General features: G+C 45.1%; 1 protein-coding gene across 3 annotated transcripts in view; it reads right to left on the reverse strand.

Annotated features, from left to right (window-relative positions):
* Nucleotides 1-21,865, reverse strand: part of BCAR3 (BCAR3 adaptor protein, NSP family member) — a 111,640-nt gene extending 89,775 nt beyond the window's left edge. The window contains exons 1-2 of one of the 3 annotated variants that reach the window (XM_088458456.1): nt 21,645-21,862; nt 1,276-1,604 (exon numbers count right to left, since the gene is read on the reverse strand). In XM_088458456.1, the coding sequence (XP_088314582.1) occupies nt 1,276-1,595 (320 nt within the window). In that variant the 5' untranslated portion in view covers nt 1,596-1,604; nt 21,645-21,862. Of the gene's footprint in view, nt 1-1,275; nt 1,605-21,644 lie in introns of all 3 variants that reach the window. The other 2 variants (XM_088458459.1, XM_088458458.1) reach the window with 2 other exon arrangements.
* Nucleotides 21,866-24,238: the final 2,373 nt, after the last annotated feature.

Genomic DNA, 24,238 nt, shown 5'->3' on the forward strand with positions numbered 1-24,238 from the left:
AGATCTTTAGTCAGATTGGACATTTTTAACTCCAAATCGTGATCACGACGGCAAGGGAGCTCCCGTGAAAGTTCATGAGGAAATTGGCCATAAAATCGTATCGTGAGCACATCGGTATATGTGTGGGCACCTTTAGTTTAATTCAATTATATTATAATTAATATGTACACAGCACAGACTATAACGTACATTACCCAATGGGTGATCCTGGCCGCATGAAGGGTTACCATACAACAGAATAACATTAAACCTTCTCCCACTATTTCATCAGAACAGCAGGGATCCATGAGAGGTCCCCCATGTATACCAGAAAGCTGCAACTTACTGCTACCATTTATAGCAGGAAAAATAGGCATCGGAGGTGCAGGAGGAGCAAGTGTCTTATGAAGGGCATGAGTTCTGGGTATTTGACCTGCTATTATTAATAACTAATGTGTTAGGCAGGACATCTCCTATAATAATATATTAAGTACATCTTCATATGTTCTGCTTTGTTTTACAGCAGTGTATTGCAATACCAAGCTTGTTTTGCAGACTTACCTTTAGCACTGTACATGCTCTGTAGCCGTACACACGCATCTTCAGGCAATTCGCCGTACGCATCTCAGTTGCAACTCCACTTGCGGCTGAATGGGTGTAACCAGTGACGGCTCCAGAGGTGGGGCTGCAGCGCAGTCCAAAATTCAAATAGGGGAGTCACACCAACTGCCAGTGAGTCCCGGCCATCTGTGTGTGGCAGCATGTGAAATGGCAGTTGGTGTGGTTCCCCTATTTGAATTTTGGACTGTGTTGCAGCCTCACCTCTGGAGCCGTCACTGGGTGTAACTAGGCAGCAATGGGCTAAGCTTGTAGCTAGAATTGCAGGCTAAGATCCCTGCTATTTCTGGCACATCTTTTGCACCAAGTATAGGGCTGTGCAAGTGTGCACTGAGAATAATGGCAGCTATGTGAAAAAGCATACGGATAGAGGCGGTGAGGCAGTATAGATGGATACAATTCAACATAGAGAAGAATACCCGCTTTTAGGGCCTGATTCAGCAGAGGACACAGGGAAGATTTTTACGCAGATTCACAATGTTCGGGAATCAGCGCATGCACCGGAATCATACTGCACTTGAAGGACAGGTCTGCGATATCCCTCTACGGGTCTGCGATATCCCTGGCAGTTCGGCAGCAGACTGTCAGACTCAATAACTTCTGAGATTTATATGATGATTCCATGTCACAGAACAGACTTTATATACAGGCAGCTTGTACCAATATTTGTTACATTACCTTGTGGGGAACATTCTTGGTCTACAGTTGTGAAATGGATATTCCTCTATTATATCCTGCATTATAGGTATAGGTAGCCTGTGTGACTTGGAGTGTGGAAGAGTTCCCATGTGACTGAAGACGTCACTGGATCTGATGGGAGTCCTGTCCTTCTTCTTACGTGGTAATGTGCCATGGATACATACATCCTGAAACAAATCAGCCCGCCGCTCAATAAGGGGGGATTTACTGCTTAGGAGATCCATTGACGATGCCAGTGGGAACTGATGGCTCGTTTGAACGTTTCTAGGGTAACTGGCAAACTTCCCGGCAGCCATCATTCTTCAGTCCTGACAAAAAAGAAGGAACAGAGCAGTTTTCATAATTGCGGAGATAAAAAGACACAGAATACTTCGTTTTCAAGAGACTTTGCAAATGCCATGACAGGAGGAATGGAAATGACACTTCCCTTTACAGACTGGTCTCTTGTGTTCACCTCAGAATGTGAGAGTTTCCCATTCACAACGCTTCTATTCTCCAATGTGACTTTGGCTACTTTCCATTACACTCACAACTAACTCTCCACAAGCCCTTCATGCCTTTACCGCGGATTTTGTTACCAGGGTTGACAGATTATTGTTCATTTAGATCTCTGACCTTTACAGTCATTTTATAAAACTGGACATATCTAGGTCCAAAAAATATATTTAATTGACATCAAACATTTTTGTCTTATGTTTTTCTGACCCGAATTATGATTAAATTGCATATCTGCTAGTCACAGGACACAAAGCGTATTCTGTGGCTGCAGAAACAGACTACAGGCTCTCAACTCATCTGGGAGGACAGTGGGGGTCAGAGTCGGTTGCAAGCACTGAGCGCTCACAACCGACTCGATGTTGCCCCACTGGGCATGCGCACAACGGAGCCGGCTCAGACGTGCGCATGCGCGAGACCCGGCTAGTGACGGACACTCCGTCGCTAGGGGTCTCACACCAAAGGGGGCAAGCTGTCGATGGTGAGTGACAGCTCGTCCCGTTTGGGAGGCGGGCAGGGAGCGTGCCTGCCCAAACGGAGGCGTTCCTTCCGGAACGCTTGCCGTTTGGGGGCGGCCAAACGGCAACATTGCTGATGTCAGTGGGGAGCTTCCTGCTCGATCAGAGCAGGAAGCTACCTGGGGCTTACGAGTGCCCAGACCCAACCTTAGGGTGTGGTCGTAACGCCCCGATGGTCGCGATGGTCTCGACCATCGCGACCATCACCCATGTCAGTCGCTAGAGCTGTGGGTGTTAACAAGGAGGAGGTCGTTCAGGATGGAAGCGGCTGCCCTGATTCAGTGCGACCGCTTGCAACTAACGACCGCCTCTGAATGAGGTCCAGTGTGTGGGATCCGAGCACTCACACCAAACCCCATTCACATTATGGGTGACCACTGCCATATATACAAGTCTCTGTATACCTGAGCACCTATCACAACAGTCAGTGTACAGTGTAACTTAACCAGTAAAAAAAGAACAACGGGTATGATTCAGATATGGACGCAGCAGACTTGCAAAAATATACCACTGACTTAGCTGATGTCTTGAGCACAGAGACACCCACCTCTGGCCTCTCACATCTGCTGCTTCCATACAAAACATCGGGAACATCAGTCACACATTGAACATCTTAGCAACCCTATGTTGTCTCACCTAAGACACCGAGGCCTCTCAAGCTGCATATGAATTTACAGAGGCTCACTAGGGTATGGCCAGAAAACAGTCCCGCCCACCTGCATTTTTGTAGCCACACCCCATAACCGTCCCCAAATGCTGACTATTGCCACTCACGCTGTGTACAAAACCTCACTGAATTCTCCGTTACTAATCCATTGCAGCACGTGCGCAGAGCGGCTTTGGAACTTCAGCAGTAGCAAAACATTGCTCCACTACATCCGACGTCGAGTCCACCTCTAAATCAGGCCAAATACGAGCAAAGTGTAATAAATCTTAATTTTCACATAAACATTAATTTTTTTTCTGTTTATGATAATGTTGCTGACTAATATTCAGTAATGATATCAGTTAAGAATGAAGCTGATCAGTAGAAATAGTGCAGAAGATGACCTTCAGCAGTCACGAAACACACATAGGGGAGGGGGTTACAGAATGCACCAGACTATTAGCTTTCCAAATCACAGAGATTCTGGGAACATCAAGCTCACCAGGCTGCATTGTGTAAATATTTAGTATCTGGTATTTGATAATTGCCGAGGTGCTTGGCGTCTCTTGGTACCTTCTCCCATACTCGCGTGTTGACATGCGCGCTCTCTCTTACAGCCTTATAAACCTAGGAATGATGTCAGAAGATCAAAACACTATTGTCTCTTAATCTTTACGGACATCTAGAAAGGAAAACATACGCGTGTAACTTCAAACGTTACTGGGTTTGTAGAAAAAGAGAGAAAAACTTTCTGTTCAAGAGACACACAAAAAGTAAATAGGGCTTTGTCTATATTCTTTGCTATAGTAAACTAAATGTACATCAACCCTCCTCTCCTTTCCAGCAGATTCCCATTGAAAATATCAGTATAGTAATGTTGGCCAGAAATGCCATGTGTTGGATACAACAGATTGATGCAAGTGTAAAATAATTACAACGCGCAGAGGGACTAATTCAGCTTGGATCACAAATACAATTGCATCTGCGAATCCTGACAAAACGCAGCTGCTAATATATGCAGATGCAGCCACAATCCTATACGTGCATAGAGATGCCCACTGCTGCCTTCTCTTCTGCAAGCGCACATGCAGACCAGCGTACACGTTGGGAACATCGGCCACCATCGACCACTTGCAGCTAGTCTGACCTGTCTCTAATTCTACAAGTCTCTGCACACGCTCCTGTGGAGGTGATCGCACTAGCTAAATGATGGACTCCCATTAAACGGCATCCAAACGGTATGACACACCTACATTTTTAAGACCACCACCCTTTCACCTCCTCCAAACGTTTGCTAGCAGTCAATCATTTCTGCGTGTTGACTGGTTTGCGGGTGCCCACTATGCACGCATGCGATATTATCCATATGTGTATAGTATGAAAAACGCTCGGCTGCATTGATGTTTGCAATTGCGATCCAAACTGAATCAGGCCCAGAGACTTGGGACTGCTACATTGGACAATTGGGACAGTCTGAAAAGGTGACCGATTGATGATCAAGGGGTACTGCCGCGATTATTAATGGTTCAACTCGCCGGGGGTATTTTCATTTTTTTTTTTTAAATATCCTGGCTATGTACTACCAGGAACTCGCAGGGACAGCGGTTGCAGTAGCTGCTGTCCCCGCGAGTTATATCCCCGGCATTTAGGAGAAGTCTTTCACAGAAGTGTATGTTGGGGCACATTTGTTTATGTATAAAGAAATACAGATTGGAAAAAACAAAAACAGTATGCAATGGATCATTTTGATAATGAATAAGGCACACCTATTAATTTCCAGTGTATGGCATCATAACACAATATCGGGGCGTTGGAATTGTTTCCACTACCCAAATATTCTAAAATACAGAATATTCCGATATCCATAATACCCCTGGTCCCAAGAATTTTGGATATGGGAGACTCAACCTGTAATTCTACCTGCAGTTGTGTGACCCAGGCTGCCTGGCAAAGTCACCTTAAAGGTTAGGGTTAAAAACCGTCAATTTAATCAAAACATATCACTTGGGTAAATACTGATACAATTACATTATGGGAAAAGGAGATCTTCCCCCTTTAATCAAGGAGTGTTTTGTCTTCTTAGGATATCGTACTCAGCCAAGATAGATGTTCGTTCATGCCCCAATCAAGTTTCTTGTTAAGAAGTCTATTGGTGGGGTAGGAAAATTACCATTTATTAAATAAAGAGGGGGAGATGTACTAAGCTCTGGAAAGTGATTTATTGTAAAGTGATAAACTACCAGCCACTCAGCTCCTAACCGTCATCTTTGTCTGTTTGAAAATGATAGTTAGGAGCTGATTGGTTGGTAGAATATCACTTTCCAATTTATCACTTTCCAGAGCTTAGCACATCTGCCCCAAAGGCCCAGTATAGAGCCATCCAGACAGTACTATGGGCCTGATTCACTACCGATCGCAACTGCGATTGCAATAGCGATTACGCACGCAGTTTAACTGCAATAGTATGCTAATCCATTGCGATCGCTATGTCGCCGCAACATAACATTAGGACGCCCACTTTACCTTACACACATCCGTAATGTTTAGCAAGACTGAGAAACCATCGGTACAATTGCGTACCATCGTAGCCTCACACACACTTGCACAAGCTCTAACCTTACTCAGAAATTGCTAACTACATTTCACGCTATGAGTGCTCAGGCTGCGCATGGCATCCCAGTGGATAATTTATGCACGCCCTGCAACGGCGTTCAAACGTACTGGCACGCCTGCGTTTCGACGACCCCCTCTCCCATCCCCACCCCCAAACGGCACTTTCTATCACTCACTCTGCGATGGGTCTGCGTGGAAATTGCGAACACAGTTCCGATTACAGTGGCCGACTCACGCACTGCGATACATACGCAGAACGCAACAATCGCCCGATTGCGTGCATATTAGCAGCTGCGATCCAAGCTGAATCAGGCCCTATATATAAGGCACGTAAATACATTACTGACACACAGGAAATTGCCCACAGAAATATTTCAATATTGTCACCACGTTTATATAACCCATTACATGAGCCACAAATCAACCGTAATTTCAATTTATACATAAAAAAATTGGAAGACTCCATCCCGGTCTAAAGAAGGTTTTATGCAAGTTTAATGATACAATTAATGCTAAAAATATTCTGTTAAATCAACCTCAGTCCTAGTCTATAGAGCAGCATATCATTTATACTGTATACTAGAAGTGCCATACAGTATGTGATCATTTTTACAATATTCCAGTATATATGTTATAAAGAGTTAAACAGTTTATCTGAGAGTGGGAGAGAACCCAGCAGAGCAGACCCTTCTTAACATGAACTGCTGTCCAGCACAGCTGTGCACTCCCAAAAATCAGGCTGAAAGTGTGCAGCTGTCACCAGCTACTTGAATAATGTACTTGCACATTCAAACACACTCCTTCAAACTCAGATTCTTAGAATTTTACAGCAGGTTAGTAATTTTGCATCAGCTTGTTTTCTCCTCACATAAGTCTTAACAGTACTGTGATATAGGAACGAAACGTGTAGTTATACTGAATCTAATAAATACCAACTTATCCATCTCTTGTGTTTTGGGTGGAACCCCTTTCATTAAAGAATGACATGAAGTATGAAAAAAACTATTTTAATGTGACTTATTATTCTTCATCTGTTGCTACAATAAATCCAGCAGAATTGTTTTTGAATTAATTAAGAAGCTTCTCCGTCTACGTTATTGATCTGTACTCATAATAGTTTATGTGTGCAGGCTAACATAAAAGGGCAAACATTCAGTAACCTATGCAAGTAGATAGCTTTAATCAATCTAATACAAGTTAGGCTGTAGAAAAGTCACTAAATATATTTTTGAAGTTCACCTAGACAAGCTCATTGCGTGACAAGTTTAAAGGCACCTGCCCAGCAGCAAGCTGTCATTGGAAAATTATAACACTTGCTATAGGGAGTTAGACAAAATCAAATTCTAATGTCTAAGTAGTTATGGGTACACACGGGACGATCTGTTCAGCGAACGATATCGCTGAAAGATTTCCCTTGAAATTCAAGGTGTGCTGGATGAACGATATTGTTCATCCACACACCAAAGATATTATCAACGACCAACGATTGTTCTCCCATATGGAAAATGAAGGATATCGTCCAGATTGGCCTGCATGCATGGACGATGGATGATATCGTTATCGTCCAGCGAGAGCGCGCATCGTAGGTCTCTCATTGCATAAACATGGAACGATATATCGTTATTGTCCAAAGATATCGTCTCGTGTGTATGCACCTTAAAAGTTGATTGATTAATAGGGAACTTAGTACTCTGTGGTGCTCAAAACAATCATTCTGAGTTATCAAAATCCAACTTTAGCCTACTAAAAGGGACATCTGACTAAAAAATGTACAGTATTCTAATAAAAAAGGCAAATGCTCAGCTTTTTTGGTTCATTAGCAGAAAAGATCTATGTGTAGAAAAATACTGGGAAATCAAACTGGTACTTGTTATTTATGTGAGAGCGAGATGAGCCATGGGCCTGATTCAGAGCCGGACGCTATTTGCGCTCGCTCGTTCAGAAAAAGTGGCCGGATATTTAAATAGAGCGCTCGCTCTTTGCGGTCTGTTGACGCCTCGATGTCTGAACGAGCAAACGAAACATGCGCTCGCTATTTTGTAAAAAAAAAACGCCCCCTGGCCGCTCGCATCCTCCATCATCTCCGCTATTTATCAGATTAATCGAGTACATCGAAAGGCATATGAACTGCTCGGAGTGCTTGTGGTAGGATTTTCCTACCGCAATTATGCGAGCAGTTCAGGCTAAAAGCGAACCAAGTGACGTGGCCGATGACGCTGCTTTGTTAAATACCCTTAAAACGCCCGTTTTGACCGTTTGGCACGCCTGCGTTCGGATCCCCACTCCCCGTTTTCAAGCACCTTCCCCTGTTACCACCCACAAACGCCTCATTCTGTCACTGAAATTAGCAGGCATTCGCTATTTTGCGAGCACACAATTTCCGACCGCAATGACTGAATCGCGCATGCGTATTACAACCCATACGCATGCGCAGTTGTGCGAACATCGCTCGGAGCGAACGAGCGGCCGCTTACGAGCGGCTCTGAATCAGGCCCCATGTACTAAGCCCACCTGTAATTTGATTATCTTGACTACAGGTGCCACCACTTGACAAAGAGGACGTGCTCTCTTGTATTCTCCCCTCAATACTCCATCCGGCCACAAGCTCATTACTTTCATGGCTGAATCCATGGAATGACAATTAAGTGGAACCCATGTTTCAAGGGACAGGCATATAATTAAGAAGAAAGCCTGCTTATAGATTGGAGATATTATAGCGTGAATCTATGTATTTATTTACATCATTTACACAGAATCAACATATTCCCCAGTGCTTTACAATTGAGAACAAAGAGCATAAAAACAAGACTGGAGATTAACAAACAGACAAAGGTAAGTGAGTTCTGCTAGTAAAGTTACAATCTATAGGGTAATAGGAGTTTGATACTTAAGGTTAAGTTTTACCTAGTACAATTTTGTCCAGTCAAATTGCAAGGGTAAAAAATGTTTAGTGGAATAAAGTGATTCAGTCACCCAGCAGTGTTGATCTGGGGATCAGAGGATTGTTAGAGAACACATGTGAGTTTTGCTTGAACTGTGTAGATCTGACAATATAGCCTAGTGATGTTAAATAATTTAATAAGATTGCCTGAAGATGTGAGTTTACAGGGAATGCCTCGAGGTTTGTTGACTTGGGGAAGTTTAATTGAATGGAGGGAATTTCACTGAGTGGATGCAGCCCAAAAACCCAAAAACAAAAAGTCCTGTAAACAGAAACAGGAGGTGGCAAAATGCCTGGATGAGAGGGGCAGATCTTGTCAAGAGCAGAGGGGTGAAGCTGAGAGAATCAAGTGAAGGGATGTATGTTGGGGCAGATGTGTATATATAAATACAGTAGTATGCAATTGATCATTCTGAATAATAAAACAGGCACACCTATTAATTTCCAATATCTGGTATCATAACACAATATTGGGGCGTTGGGATTGTTTCCACTACCCAAAGTTTCTGGTGCATTTTTTTGGAAGAGTAGTCAACAGTTTAAAGTTAACTTAATGGAGTTCATTAGTCTTTACGCAGATAATAGAATTTAAATGGTACAGTAACAAGTGGTGACATGTTAAACTGTGTCCAGGGAAATCCTGTAAATAAAATAAGATGTAAAGATCAGTAGTCTATAGTGGAAACAAAATGGTATATAGGCATATATGCAGGGTTTAAAGTGCTCCCTGCATTAAGAAGCCGCTGCTTCCAGAAGCCCTGCAAATTTCTTTTCCTTCCTTCACAATCAGTGTGTGTGATCACTGCAGGATGCAGACTAAACTCAGCTCTATGTTGTTTGTTTAGTTACACCTAAAAGCCAGATCTGTCAGATCTTCTCATCTCCTCAGAGGCAGGAAAGGCAGATATTGGTTACAATTACAGCTTGTGAAGGGAGATGAAACAAAGAAATGAGACCTCAACACATGCCACTGTAATCACAACATTGGTCAACTGCTCTGGAGGCCATTGTCTCTAACGGCATGGAAATAGCAGGTAGCGCAAGCACCAATGTCTGACAATCAAGCGCTGATACTATCTGTGGACACACGCCATGTGCATGACTTCAAGTTGGTATTTATTACTATTAGTCTGCACATATCAGGACGGGTGAGGTCCTAAGATTTACAGATATACAAATCGCTGGCGTTAGTTTATTGGATGCAGCCAGATATACACTATTACCCTATAAATTATTACATTTCTCCAAACTGTACTCTATCCCCCAATATATATTTTGGGTGTAGCTGTGAGCATAAAGATATCTGGGGAGTGGGAACAGGAATATATAGTGGTCATATGACTTGATTTGAGGGATTAGAGGTCATACAGATCGCTGGTATCTCAAAGTTGAAGGAGCACGAACCGCTTCCAGGTCACATGCAGTAAATGCATGGAAGGCATCAGCTGACCTGAATATTCATTCCGCGTCATCGCATCAAATTACATTTCTTTTATTCAGAATGATTGACAGAACAACAACATCTGCGAAGTCAGGGCACGGCCAGCAATAAGTATGAAATCTCACTCTCATGCATCCATTCCTTCGGCCTCCAATACCACCTCTATGCCGATGACACGCAAACTTTACTTCTCCTCTCCTGAACTCTCCCCCTCTGTCCTCTCTCAGGTATCCAGCTGCCTCTCTGCCATCTCTTCCTGGATGTCCGAGCCCTCTCTGAAGCTCAACTTGGACAAAACCGAACTCATAATTTTTCCCCCTAATAGAGTCTCCACTCCAACCAATCTCGCTATCACTGTTGACAACACCATCATCTCCCCTATCCCCCAACTTCGCTGTTCGGGTGTCACCCTTGACTCCACCCTCTCCTTCACCCCCCACATTCAATCTCTGACTCAATCCTGTCGGTTCCAGCTACGTAACATCGCTCGCCTTAGGCCTTTCCTCTCCCAGAATGCTACCAAACTGATTAATCATTTCTCGGCTTGACTACTGCAACCTTCTCCTTACTGGCCTCCCACATTACCATCTTGCCCCCCCTCCAGTCTGTTCTCAATGCTGCAGCTAGACTTATCTTCCTCTCCCGCCGTTCTACTTCTGCTGCTCCCCTCTGCCAAAACCTGCACTGGCTCCCATTCCCCTACAGAATCCTCTTCAAACTCCTCACCTTCACATACAAGGCCCTCTCTAACTCTACTGCTCCCTACATCTCCAACCTCATCTCCTTACATATTCCCCCCCCCCCGCTCATCTCCTTACATACTCCCCCCCGCTGTTACCTCTCCTCCACACCCTGGTTACTTCATCTCATGCGCGTATCCAAGACTTTGCCCATGCAGCCCCCCCTCCACTGGAATAAGCTCCCTCGCTCGATCAGGCTCTCCCCGACCTTGCAGAGCTTCAAATGTGCACTGAAAACCCACCTGTTCATCAAAGCATACCCTTCCACAACAAAACAGTGTCACCAAGTCTCTGTGTCCCTCCTGCCTCAGCCATCTCTAGCTCGCTTACTTCCTGCACTCAGGTCCCCCTCTACACACTCATGCCTCATGTCATCTGACCGTCTCCCCTCTCCCCTAGATTGTAAGCTCCTAGGAGCATGGCCCTCCTCCCCACTGTCTAATGCTGGCCACACACATAGCGATATTCTACCCGATCTGGCCGATTCCGACACATTGGAACGACAGACTATGTAAAATATGGCCAAATCCTGAGTAAATCGTCAGTCCAAAACTCACGATCACGAAGCAATGCGCATCCCCCCCAGTCGCACATCGCATCTTCAGATCTGCCGTGCTGTAGAGCAGATCTGACAATCCAGGAGGCGAGGCACTATGAAAGTCTGGATGCAGGATAGATCGCATGAAGATTGGACACCAAACTGTGTGCAGATCGTGTGGAGATCATGTGCTGAGCTGCCGGGGAGAGTTTCAAGGGAAATCGTACACAAATCGTACACATCGGCTGATCCCGTGCAGATCGCCATGTGTGTGGCCACCATCACAGCCTTCTTCTCTAGCACTTCTATGACAGCCTTCACCTTCAGCGCTGTACTGTGTATGGAGAATTTTGTTGCTAATTGTTACTTATGTTCTGTTTATATTTTGGTTACTGTATTGTAATGTAATGTTCTGTGTACCCTTTACTGTATGTACGGCACTGCGGACCACTTGTGGCGCCCTATAAAATATAATAATAATAATAAAGAGTACATGTTTATTCATTCCAAGAGGAGATCTATGGGATCTATTTACTAATAAGGGCATAAATAAAATAAAAAAGTGTCACCGGTTTTTGCTGCAATACATATTTTGTTAGCAAAGCAATTTACGAATACCCTGCACCACTGCGAAGGTCTCCTTTACTTCTCCGGCAGCCATTGCAGTCCCCATAGCAGGGTAGGAGGATGCGGTAAACTACAAAAGTACAGGGACTGCAAGGAGATCAGTGATCCCTGGTGTTAATAGGAGGAAGCAGTGATGAACCCTTTCTCTGGTAAAAAAGTTGGAGAAAGAGCACTGATCCATAAATAGACCCCCTAATGTGCTTGCAGACACACACAACGTATCTATGAGGCATAGTTATCAAAGTGGCCGGTACCAATAATCGTGTGAAAACAACAGTTTATGCATGAGTTAACGCACTTATCAGTAACTACCCTATTTATGAAGATAGCAACACAAGAGAAATAGCTGATATCTATTGTGACAGAATACATTTCAGATCACATCGCAGACCCCATATAAAGCTCCAGTTTTGAAAGCATGACTGTGGTAGATAATACCATCTTCAAATTGCTTTGTCCTGCTGCTACCTAAGAGAGTCTGGGGTGTAAATAGTTATCTATTTGGGTTCATCAGTCTCGTTCGTCCCTCACAGAGCGCATGCTCAGCAACTCTCCCCTGTCAGTGAGGCTATAGTGTAGATGTTAGACCTTGTGGAGACAGCCGCTGCAGGAGCAATGATAATGCAGTAGTAAAGTATGTAACTGAATGCCTCCTATGATTTCTCCGGGAACGTTCAGTATCCCGGCACAGGGGCCGGGGTTTAGAATACCAGCGTCAGAATCTTGACAACTGTCAGAATCCCGGCGCCGGCATCCCAAAGGTAAGTAGCAGGGCTGCGGTTAAGGTTAGGCACTAGGGTGGAAGGGTTAGGGTAGGGAGAGGGGGAGGGTTAGGATACCTACCGACAGGTGTCGGGATCCTAACCCTATCGGGATGCCTGCACCTGGATTTTGACCGCCAGGATCCCAAGCTATGGCATCCCGTACCCATCCCGATTTCTCCTATTATGCATATTTCCATAAAAGACCAATGGACTTGAATCCACCGATTGGGTTACCGTCAACCTATGAAATACTCCTACAATCCCAGCGTATTTTGGGTTACTGAACACCTTTTATTTTGTGGCACAATATACATAAGTTTTTCAATCCTTCCTTATATTCTCTGTCCTCCAGCTGTGCCTGTTTCAAGGGTTGTTGAAGATTACATCTTATGTCCAAATGACAGTTCTAGCTGAGAAATGCATCAAATGAATATATACAATGTGTGTCATAGAGTCCTAATAATTATTAATAGACCCCATTGTACGATGAGGAGTTCCCGCAGTATGTGCGGCTATCCGGCAATGCATAAGCAACCATAGGCTTCTGGAGTATCCCTCTCCAAAAAAGTGTACTAAAGTGTAGCCCATAAGCTACAATGGTTAACATCATCTCAGGATGGCATTAGCTATCAAGGGACCAAGCTCCGAAAAGGTTACTTTTTGGAGCTAAACAATTTAGAGAAGACCACAGCCCCATTTAAAAAAAAATGGTGACTGTCGTATCCTGCATTACTTACACGAACACAAGAGTAATGCACAACATAGTTCAAGAAAAATATATATATTTTTTTAGGATTGCTTTCTATTAGGAAGTGTTAGACCACTTGCTGACCATAGAACTGAACAAGTGACAGATGGAGAACAAGATACAGAGTGCTCGATTCAGAGCCGCTCGCTAGATGCGTACGCTTGCACCCAGCGTATGCAAATTCTGCTAAGTGACGGCATGGCAGGCGATCGCAATGCAAGGCATAAGTACGCGTACTATGTCCTGGCGTGCGATTGCTCTGTGTATGCAGACGCCCACCAGCCTGTCTTATGAAGCCCACTTGCGCACGTCATCTCCAGGAAGTATATGCAACCATCGGTACATCGGGTACCATCGGAAGCGAACGCAGCACTTGAAGTTCACTATACCCTACCGCAAGCACTGCGATCACTTCAGTGTGAAATACAACCAAGTGACGTGTACTATGACGTTGCCTGTTAATTATGCACGCCTCTGAAACGGCGTTAAGAAGCTCAGGCACGCCTGCGTTCGCATCTCCACTCCCCCGTTTCTAGTGGCCTGCCCATGTTACCACCCTCAAACGGCTTCTCCCATCACTCACTCTGCTGGGCAGTCTAGGCACAGCGAGTGACCGCTTCCCGATCTCTCTCACTGGTTCGCGCAAACGCACTGCGACGCATGCGCTGAATGCGAAAATTGTCCTGCTACGAGCGAACGCTTCTTAGCGACCAGGTTAGAATCAGGTCCAGAGTCCTTGAAAATTAGTCGGTCTCTGTTTAGTACTAGCAGATTTTTGCTTCCTTTCTTATTAACCACATAGCACCAGTGCTGTAAATAAAGACCCTTGCCATTCCTACATTACTGTAAGCTTTTTATACCAGCACGTTACCTGTTTATGACACTCCACATTTTTTTACATCAGTTACACCATCCGCCCCTGCCTCTTAAATTGTAACGATAGCGTATAAAGTTTATAAACCCATTCTCTCCTCCTATGCACAATTGCAGGTTAAAGTGCTAACCTTATACAAAAGGAGTTGGCCTTTGGATATTTGCTCAGTGACCTGTGCTTTAGCGGTCTGTAAAGTTACAACCAAATAAGTGTTCTATGGAACAATGACCCCAAGTAGTGTACTGCATATCTGCCTTCATTATACCTATTATGTCATCAGTAGTGGCTTTCAGATAGCCAGGGACCCAAATCCCAACCCTTTCATCTAACTGGCAATATTACTGTATCTATGGGGGTCATTCAGACCCGCTTGCAAGCAGCAGCACGCTCGCAAGCGGGTCGATGTTAACCACTGCGCATGCGCACGACGGAGCTCTGTCGTGCGCATGTGCGAGACCCGGGGAGCGACGGGCTTTCCATCGCTCCGGGTCTCGCACCAAAGGGGGCGTGCTGTCGATGTTGATTGACAGCACGCCCCCTTTGGTGGGCGTGCCGGGGTCGTGCCTGCCAGACGGAGGCGTTCCCATGGGAACGCCTACCGTCTGAAGCCGGCCCCACTGACATCACTAGTGATGTCAGTGGGAGTGATTTTGGCTCTGATAGAGCCAAAATCACTCCAGGGCTTGTGGCAGGGAGACCCTACCGCAGGGTCTCCTTCGCAAGTCCGATGGTCGCGATGGTCAAGACCATCGCGACCATCTTTTTGGTCGCTCGCATATGCTGTGGGTGGTCACCCACAGCTATACTAGCGGCCAGGAGGCCGCTCCATTTTCATGGAGGAGGGCCCTGATTCAGAGCGAGCGCTCTGGTCAGAGCGTCCGGCTCTGAATCAAGCCCTATGTGCAGATCAAAGTACCATGAACCTGAAATTGAAGATTATAATAAAATTGCTAAAACATATGAAGTTCATGAACCTATGTGAACCTTTCTATTTGGCATAGGCTTCCATTTACCATACTGGCTCAACTACACTCACAAGAGCAGGCAGATATGAACACATCTACAATTTAGGTGTGCTTAATAATGAAAATTTGACATAATTGTGGCTGATCCTGGGGGACTTATTCAGAGATGTACGCTGTTCCGATTTATACACAGTTCGGCAATTATCGATAAACTGTGCAATCATCAATATACGCATGCACCAAGCCCCCTCTGCGATCCCGCATACCTGTAAGGATCACAGTGTGATTGACAGGAAGGCACAGTTTGGAGGAAGAAACGGGGGAGTGGTCGGCAAAATGCAGGCGGGTTAGTGCAGTTTTGGGGCGGGTAAGCAGCAGCCAGGTGTCTGCAATCCCCTAAGTACATACTCCAGTGTCAGTGTCTTAGTACAGGCGTCCATGCTGCATGACTAAAGGGTTACTCACATTATCCGATTATCGGAGTACCCGCTTATGGGCTGTGAATGTGTACGCAGTTGCAGTGCTGTTTGCAATGGCTCCTGTGGGTGTCCAAGTACTATATGGGGAGGGTGCAATTTTACAGACAATCACTTATCCGCAGCATGCAAAATAGCAACTGTGATTGCAATACCGTACATCTCTGAATCAAGCCCAAAGAGCGTAAATGGGAGCTGGTTTGCAAACAGTGTGACCAAATTCAAGACACAGTGCCCCATTCATGTGAAGAGAACAATAAAACAGAACAATGCTACCCAGACACTAGATGCAGCCTACTTGCTCAAACTTTTCTTACTAGGAAGGCTGCCTGGAATGTGTGACCCCTCCAACTGTCTCCCAACTGCACAACACTAAGTCCCGATCAGAGAAACAGCAATGCAACAATAAGCCAGATGGCCAAAGCAATGAAGGGACAAACTTCAAATGCATTTCCAGCACAAAAGGGCATTTCAGCGCAAATACACTCACACACACACGCTCTAAACCCTCTGCTGGTGAAGGGACAAGCGGCCGCACTAAGTGATGTGGGTTAACAGACCGTCCTCTGTATTCCTATTTAAATACGTATATTGAAGGTGCCAATATGCTCATTAGTGGAATGGTGTAAGAGATAATGCGACAACATAGCAGAGGAATTACAGACAGTATGGGTGGTAAGGACCCTGCTCCAAATAGCTCACGGTATGAACCGTGTCAGTTGTTACCGAAAAAATAAATTTAAACAGTGTTACACCTTAGCTCTTTATGATTTAACCTTTAATGAACATTTAAAGGAAAATAACCCTCCCAATACTATTTCACAGATTCATTTTCTGGACAGGTAGAATTATTTTCAGAGTGGAATTAAAGACTATGGGAACTTTCCAAGTACTGACAGGAGCTGCTCCCTGCGCTGCTGACAAGCTTCGGGACACTGGCAAAGTCCCTACAGCATAAATGAGTTTCCAACACAAGCTTCTCATTGGCTTTCAGTGATCACATGACATACAAGATAACAGGAGGTTTCCACCAACAGCTATTTTTTTTTATTATTTATTTTGCCCAGAAGCACAAAGCAGAAAATCTTTTCCAAAGTGTTTTTAAAAAATGTTGTTAGTTGCAATTACGCAAACAGATTACTTTTATTCACACCAGTATAGTAAGAGCAGAAACACTTACAAATGACATTTTCAATAAATAATTAAAAACACTTATGAAACGGGATATTCTTATTGAAATACCCATGAAGGAGAAAGTACATGTTAGTTATACGACTGGTACTGACAGCTTCAGTGGGCATGTGTTACCCGTATCCTACAGTATACCATGATTTCGTTACACAGCACTTTCAAAATCAGTGTGTTGCTCTAGTAGGGATGTAGTCATTAGGGCGACAATAAAAATAATGTCGACAGTCGTGATGTCCACATTGTTAAAATTAATGTCCACATGTGAACTGCCAATATTGTCAACATTACGGTTAGGCTGCGAGACAGAAGGGTTAGGGATGGGTACAAAGTGTTGACAGTTGGAATGTCAACATGGTCATAATGTCGACATTCACCTTCATTATGTAAACAGTGATGAAATGTTAGAATGTCGGCATTTCGTCCGGGTGGCCCAGTGTACCTGGCGGTCAAGTGACCATCACTTCCGATCCACCGGCGTTCCAGTAAGTATTTCTCCACTATCCCTAACCCTTCCTCTAGACCTTTTGACTACATCCTGGGTTAGGGATGTCAACATATCCCACTTTAGTGTATAGGAAAAAACTGCAGGAGTGCGTTGTACACCTAACTACTATATAAAAAGGAGATCACAAACTTGTGTTTGAACCCTATGATCTGTCTTCTTAAACATTATAGGAAAGGCATATCTGGAACGGGTTTATAATACACTAGCAGTCAAGTAAAGTTAACTTTTCTTTTTAATATACACTTTAGATCAGGCCTGGACATCCAATGGCTCTACAGTTATTGTGAAACTACAAGCCCCATGGTCTGCTAGCTGGTAGGGTATGCTCTACATCTACATAGTGGACTAATCCTTACAACTTTGAAGGAGCTGATTGGTACACTGACATACTATTCCGTAGTTTAAAAATCATTAGGATGCTATATAAACAATGTGAAGCACAGAATATTCTGTATATGTGTATAATTCATACCTGTCTACTCTACAGAATGTCTGGGAGGCCTTCCTGACACCTGGGAAAGCAGGGCACCCTCCTGGATCTGCTAGATGAAGCAATTCACTGTGAATTATGGACTCTACCCTTGCTGGATGATGCCACAAGTGTGGCACTGAGCTCAGGGAAACACGGATGCATGGAGCAGATGGCAGGGAAGAAAGACCAGGTGCGTAAACTATGGCGATTGAGTGATATAATGCAGCTTTCAGCAGAATCATTTATTTATGTAACAGAACCAGGTATAAGGAACAGCACTCAGCAACCACAGGTCCTGATCATTGTGCGACTAATGACCCTGTGTAAGCGAAAAGACATAATGACACTTTGCTCATATGGGCAGGAATTTTTACAACAAGGCCCCGACGTTTAGAGCTAGTGCACATAACATGTGATGGGTTCTGCTTCTGGTATTTAAAGCATTGCACGCATGGGACATGAATAGAGAAATGTCACCAGGGTTATAGTTGTGCAGTGTCATCCAATTGTGATAGAATTTCAAATTCATACAGTTTGGAACTCATGACTGTGTGCCTGTGTGGGCAGTTTCAAGCATCAGATAGACCATTTACAGTGATCAGCAAAGAGTTAGGGATTATTACACAATGTGCACATTCTTCAAAGAGGTGCTGAGTGTATATGAGGGTGTGGAAATTTGGCTGCAGGGGCACCACCCAAAGTGGCAAGTTGGGCGGAGGTAGAACATGTAATGCATGTGGCAGAGACACAGAAACCCTAAAATCCATACACACTGTGTCATTCAAAGAATTCAACTTTTTCATACTTAATCTTTATAAAAATTGATCTAACCCTGTTTATTAGTTGTACATTGGGGGCTCAACCCAGCTTGCAGAGCGCTCTGGTCAGCGGGGGACGGCATCTTACTGAGCGGGGCCACTCCTGCTGGAGGGAGGATCACAGCCTCCCCCTCCACCTCAGCCCCGGACAACCCTGTACAGGAGGAGGGCTGCAGGCATTGCGAACGTGCAGCCTCCCCCTCTCCTGCCTGAAGCCTGCCGGGCAGTGGGTGGGATACTGGGTGGGAGGCTGCTGCTTGACTCATCCCGGCTGCCTCATGGTGTCGTCCCGCTTTGGGGAATTTCTGGGAGAACACGGTTTTGTAACATGGTACTCCTACTCAGGTGCCATTAAGCTGGAGCTTTGTTCTCTGCGTGTGCGATCGCGTTTTGCCTGTAACTCCCTGTAACCACCCACAAAACGCTCTCTTCATGTCAATCAGTTACGAGTGAAACCTCACAGTGAGCGTGATCGAAATTAATTTGCATGCGCGCAAACCACCACTAATCACTCAACTGCGTGAACATCGGAATTGAGTTCAACTGTGAATCAAGCCTTATATCCACAGGCAGGTAAGTGAGCTCATCTCCACCAGGCAACAGGAAGAGCCCCCTGTAGTTTGTACTTTACCTATGCATTTATGTGACCAAATTGTCCACTGATTTATGCGTTCTGCATCTGAGCAAAATGACCAGATCCGCCCGTCTATGTGGCAACAGCTTTGATGTCATTTCTTTTGAACTTATTCTTCAGACAGGCATCAAACTGTAAACTGACCTGACTGAAAACTTTGCCTAAAGAATTCCATACATAAAGCTGAAAAACAATTACCACATTACATATAGGAAATTGAAAGCTCCAACTGACAAGGCATGCTGGGACTGGTAGTTCATCAGTAGCAGAGAAGCTACATGTTGCCTACATCTGTCTTATACATTTGTCAACAGGAAGCAGCATATGGCACGTTTACAGACATTATAGAGCTGCAAATCTAGATTCATTTATGTTGGCAGGTCATAAAATAATGGAAAACCACTAGAGCAGTGGTTCGCAAACTTTTTCAAATCACAGCGCCCTAGAGTATCAGCATTTTGTTTCATGACACCCGTGGGTCAAAATTTTCTCATTGAGATATTTAGCAAAAATGAAATTAAGTAAATTGTGCTTACAGTATATGTCACTCTTATGCTGGGCATACACTCTACAATTATCTGTCAGATATCTGTCAAATCTGTCTGGTAGGAAGGAAAATCTGGTCCATTTTCTAGTGTTTGGGAGCACATTTCTATTGTTATTTGCTCCCATACATTACCAGATTTTCATTCCAACCAGCCAGATTGGACAGATATCTGACAGGTAATTGCATATTGTATGCCCAGCATTAGGTTCAGTTATGTGGTGGTTGACAGGTGATTTGCAGCCAATAGCACTGGTTTTGCCTATCACACTGACTAAAAATCATTTTATTTGGTACTGGACCACCAACCTGAGGCACCCCTGCAAGTGCCCTGAGGCACTCCAGGGTGCCACGGCACAGTTTGGGAACCACTGCACTAGTGTGTTATTTGCAGCTGTACACAGTGACACCAACAATGACAGATAAGCGGAGTGCATCACAACTGTCAAGTGAATTGGCAATGATCACACTGACACAAATGACATAGAACTAGGGATGAGTGCAGAAACTCAATCATTCTGCAGTTTACCTGCACCAACAACACATTGAAGTGCAGCATTTTATATTCCATTTCCAACACAGGAGAAACATTACTACATTACATTACTACAGTGATGTTAAAAACCTGATTGTACCGCACAGAGGAGATTATACCCCAAGGATCTGAAATGTTCCATTATTTCATTAAGACCTAGAAACATGACCCACTTTCTTATCAAGAGCACAATAAAGTTAATCAAATTGGTATTACATGAAGTCAGGTGAAGAGCTCCTTCACATTTATATATATGCACTGACAAAATACATAAAGGAAACTAATGAGCACCTTTAAAGTCATGGGTTTATACACAAAAAAAAAATACATGTTTATATGCTTTTAACAATACACCCTTGTTGTGCTGTCTCCTAAAACCTTAAACTGCAGTGATAACATTTAAGAACGTGTGTAATGGTATTTCTTTAATATACTGCAATCTATATGGAGTGAATAACCTGGGCGGATGTATGAAGCTCTGGGAAGTGATAAAGCGCAGAGTGATAAACTACCAGCCACGCATCTCCCAACTGTCATGTCACAGGCTGTGTTTGAAAAATGACAGTTGGGAGCTGATTGGTTGGTCGTTTATCACTCTCCACTTTATCACTTCCCAGAGCTTCATACATCTGCCCCAGAGTGTCCTTTCCCAGGTGACCTGCACACACACAACCAGGTGACCTGCACACACACAACCAGGTGACCTGCACACACACAACCAGGTGACCTGCACACACACAATCAGGTGACCTGCACACACACAACCAGGTGACCTGCACACACACACAACCAGGTTTCCTGCACACACACAACCAGGTTAAGCTACAAGAATCACCTGGATTATTGAGAGTTGCCCTCAGCATCTGACACCCTGGTCTGTATAACTCTGGACCCTGCTGATAATGTTTCTGAAATGAAGAAATCTATTGTGATAGAGAAGAATGATCCAGCCTTCTGCATTGCTGCCCATCACTGCTCTGCTTCCCACAGATCCCAGTCACCAGACCAGGATAGACAGATCTGGCAATCCTAAGGTTCTGCAAAAGTTTAGCATGTACCTATAGGCTGTATACACCATACTACTACCATCCCACAGGAGTATAGGCGGTAAAGGTCAGAGGGGGTCAGTAACATCTGATACTGTATGTGGGTCAGTGACATATAGCTGCCCGTATAGCCATACCAAATGCTAAGCAGCTAACAAGTCCCAGGCAACAGCAGACTTTCTATTAAAGATTTATCAGTGTATTGCCCTGTTCTTACCTGTGTGTGTTCGGTTAGAGCACTTTATGCAGCCAGCATGGTGTACAGTACAGATCCAGGATACTTTATGCTCCTTCCCCGAGTGTCTCCCAAGGATCTCAGGAGCTCGAGCAGATACGTCTCCCAGCAGCGTAGATGCAGCGGCTCCAGACCCTGCAGGCAGCTCAGGATCTCACACACAGGCGCCTGAGTAACAGCGGTTCAGTCAGTGCGGGCTCAGCGATTGGCAGCCACACCTCTGTACTGCCTGCTCAGCGGTGACTGGATCCTGCCGCCTGCTGCTCATTTACATGGAATAATAACCCTGCTCTGCCCACACAGCACACAGTCACCTATCCTGGTATCCACCACACTGATGTCCTCACATGTGGCCAGACCCGCAGCACGTACAGTCACTTACCCACCTCACTGATGCCTCACTTGTACGGCTGACCCGCAGCATGTACATTCACTTATCCATGTCACTGATGTCTCACATGTGGGACTGACCCGCATCATGTACATTCACTTATCCACCTCACTGATGCCTCACTTGTGCGGCTGACCCGCAGCATGTACATTCACTTATCCACCTCACATGTGCGGCTGACCCGCAGGCAGCATGTACATTCACTTATCCACCTCACATGTGCGGCTGACCCGCAGACAGCATGTACATTCACTTATCCACCTCACATGTGCGGCTGACCCGCAGGCAGCATGTACATTCACTTATCCACCTCACTGATGCCTCACTTGTGTGACTGACCCGCAGCATGTACATTCACTTACCCATCTCACTGATTATCCACCTCACTGATGCCTCACATGTGGGTCTGACCCGCAGGCAGCATGTACAGTTACTTATCCACCTCACTGATGCCTCACATGTGGGTCTGACCCGCAGCATGTACTGTCACTTATCCACCTCACTGATGTCTCACATGTGGGTCTGACCCGCAGGCAGCATGTACAGTCACTTATCCATCTCACTGATGTCTCACATGTGGGACTGACCCGCAGTATGTACATTCACTTATCCACCTCACTGATGCCTCACATGTGGGGTTGACTTGCAGCTTGTACTGGCACTTATCCACCTCACTAATGCCTCACATGTAGGGCTGACCCCAGGACCGGCGCTTCCATTAGGCAGCTGCCTAAAGACACCGGACTTGAGGGGGCGGCCCACTGAGGCTGCCTTGGAGAGGGGACATGGTCTTGCCTCTCCCGGAAGCAACTTGAAGACACCTGATGAAGGCTGATTTAGAGGAGTGCGGCGTCATGCTGTTTTTCAGATGGGAATATGCTCCCTGCCCAGAGTGTTGGTTTGCGCCCTGCATTTGCACTTTCCTGGAGCAAGCCAACACAAACAAACAGTATGTGAGCAGGTCGGAGCGAAGAGCCGGGTGACCCGCCATAACCCAGCCCCCAGGAGGCAGGCCACACTCCAATGAATGAATAATGGTGCATACACACGGTCAGATTTTCTGTCAGATCTGAATGATAATGATTTTAAAAATCGTTCAGTTGTTCATATCTGAAAGAAAATCTGACATGTGAGCCTCCAACGATGAACGATGCGTGTTCCCGCTTGTCAGATAACGATATCTGACATGTTATGTGTTTGCAGTCAGATTTGGACGATTTCATTCATTTTAATACTGTCTGAAATCATTCAATCTTTCAAATCGATGGTAAAAATTGTTCTTCTGACAGTTCTGACCGTGTGTATGCACCATTAGAGGGAGTTTTTTGGTAAGCCGACTGACCCACTCAGCCTCTCAAGTCAGTATTGCTGGCAGTGGTGCCACGCATACCCGGCGCTGCTTACAAGCCAGCAGCATGTGTACAGTGACGGGGAAAGGCAGGAGGGCTGAGCTCCACATGTTAGTATGCGGACGCCGGTGGTGCACAGAACCAAGTGCTGACCTGCTGCCTCCGCACTCAGCACAAAACACCCCTCCTTACTCCAGCAGTGTAATCCAGTCCAAGCAACAGCAGCCAGAGGCAGACGGTGACAGTGGGAATGGTAGAGAAAGAGGTGTCCTGTTGCCGTTTCCGATTTGCCTTGACAGGTGTTGCAAGGCATGCCCGGGGTGACCCATGACTACCACCTGCTCTGGAGCACACCACCTCTTCTACATGTTGGACGGGATCCGCTGTGTGGGCCAAGTATGTACAGAAATGTCAACAGCTCCCCAGACCTAGAAAAATCAGTTTGCTGTATAAAGGTTACCTGGAGAGTGTAAAAGGTCACTATCATCACCACATGCTGACCCCAGCATGTTACTTCTGCTAGTTTCCAGTAACTAACTTATTTTGTGACTGCACACAAGAGATCATCGATGGTAGTGAAGTGAAGTGGCATGGATGGATATGTGGGGTAGTGTGAGAGGCATTGATGGGGCATGAAATGGGTGTGTGCCATGAGGCCACAACCCGTCCATGGGAGACCACGCCCCCTATGAGCGCATTGAAGGAGCGTGTAAAAACAAAAAAATGGGCCCTTCAAATTCAAAAAGTGCCCTCCTATGTGATCAGCACCCTGCCCTAAAATGCAAATACCACGCTTGGAATCAACTCCAAACCTTTTGCCTTCATAATTGATAAAG

The sequence above is a fragment of the Taudactylus pleione genome, unplaced genomic scaffold, assembly GCF_031769625.1.
Source record: "Taudactylus pleione unplaced genomic scaffold, aTauple2 ptg000835l, whole genome shotgun sequence".
NCBI classification, from domain to species: Eukaryota; Metazoa; Chordata; class Amphibia; order Anura; family Myobatrachidae; genus Taudactylus; species Taudactylus pleione.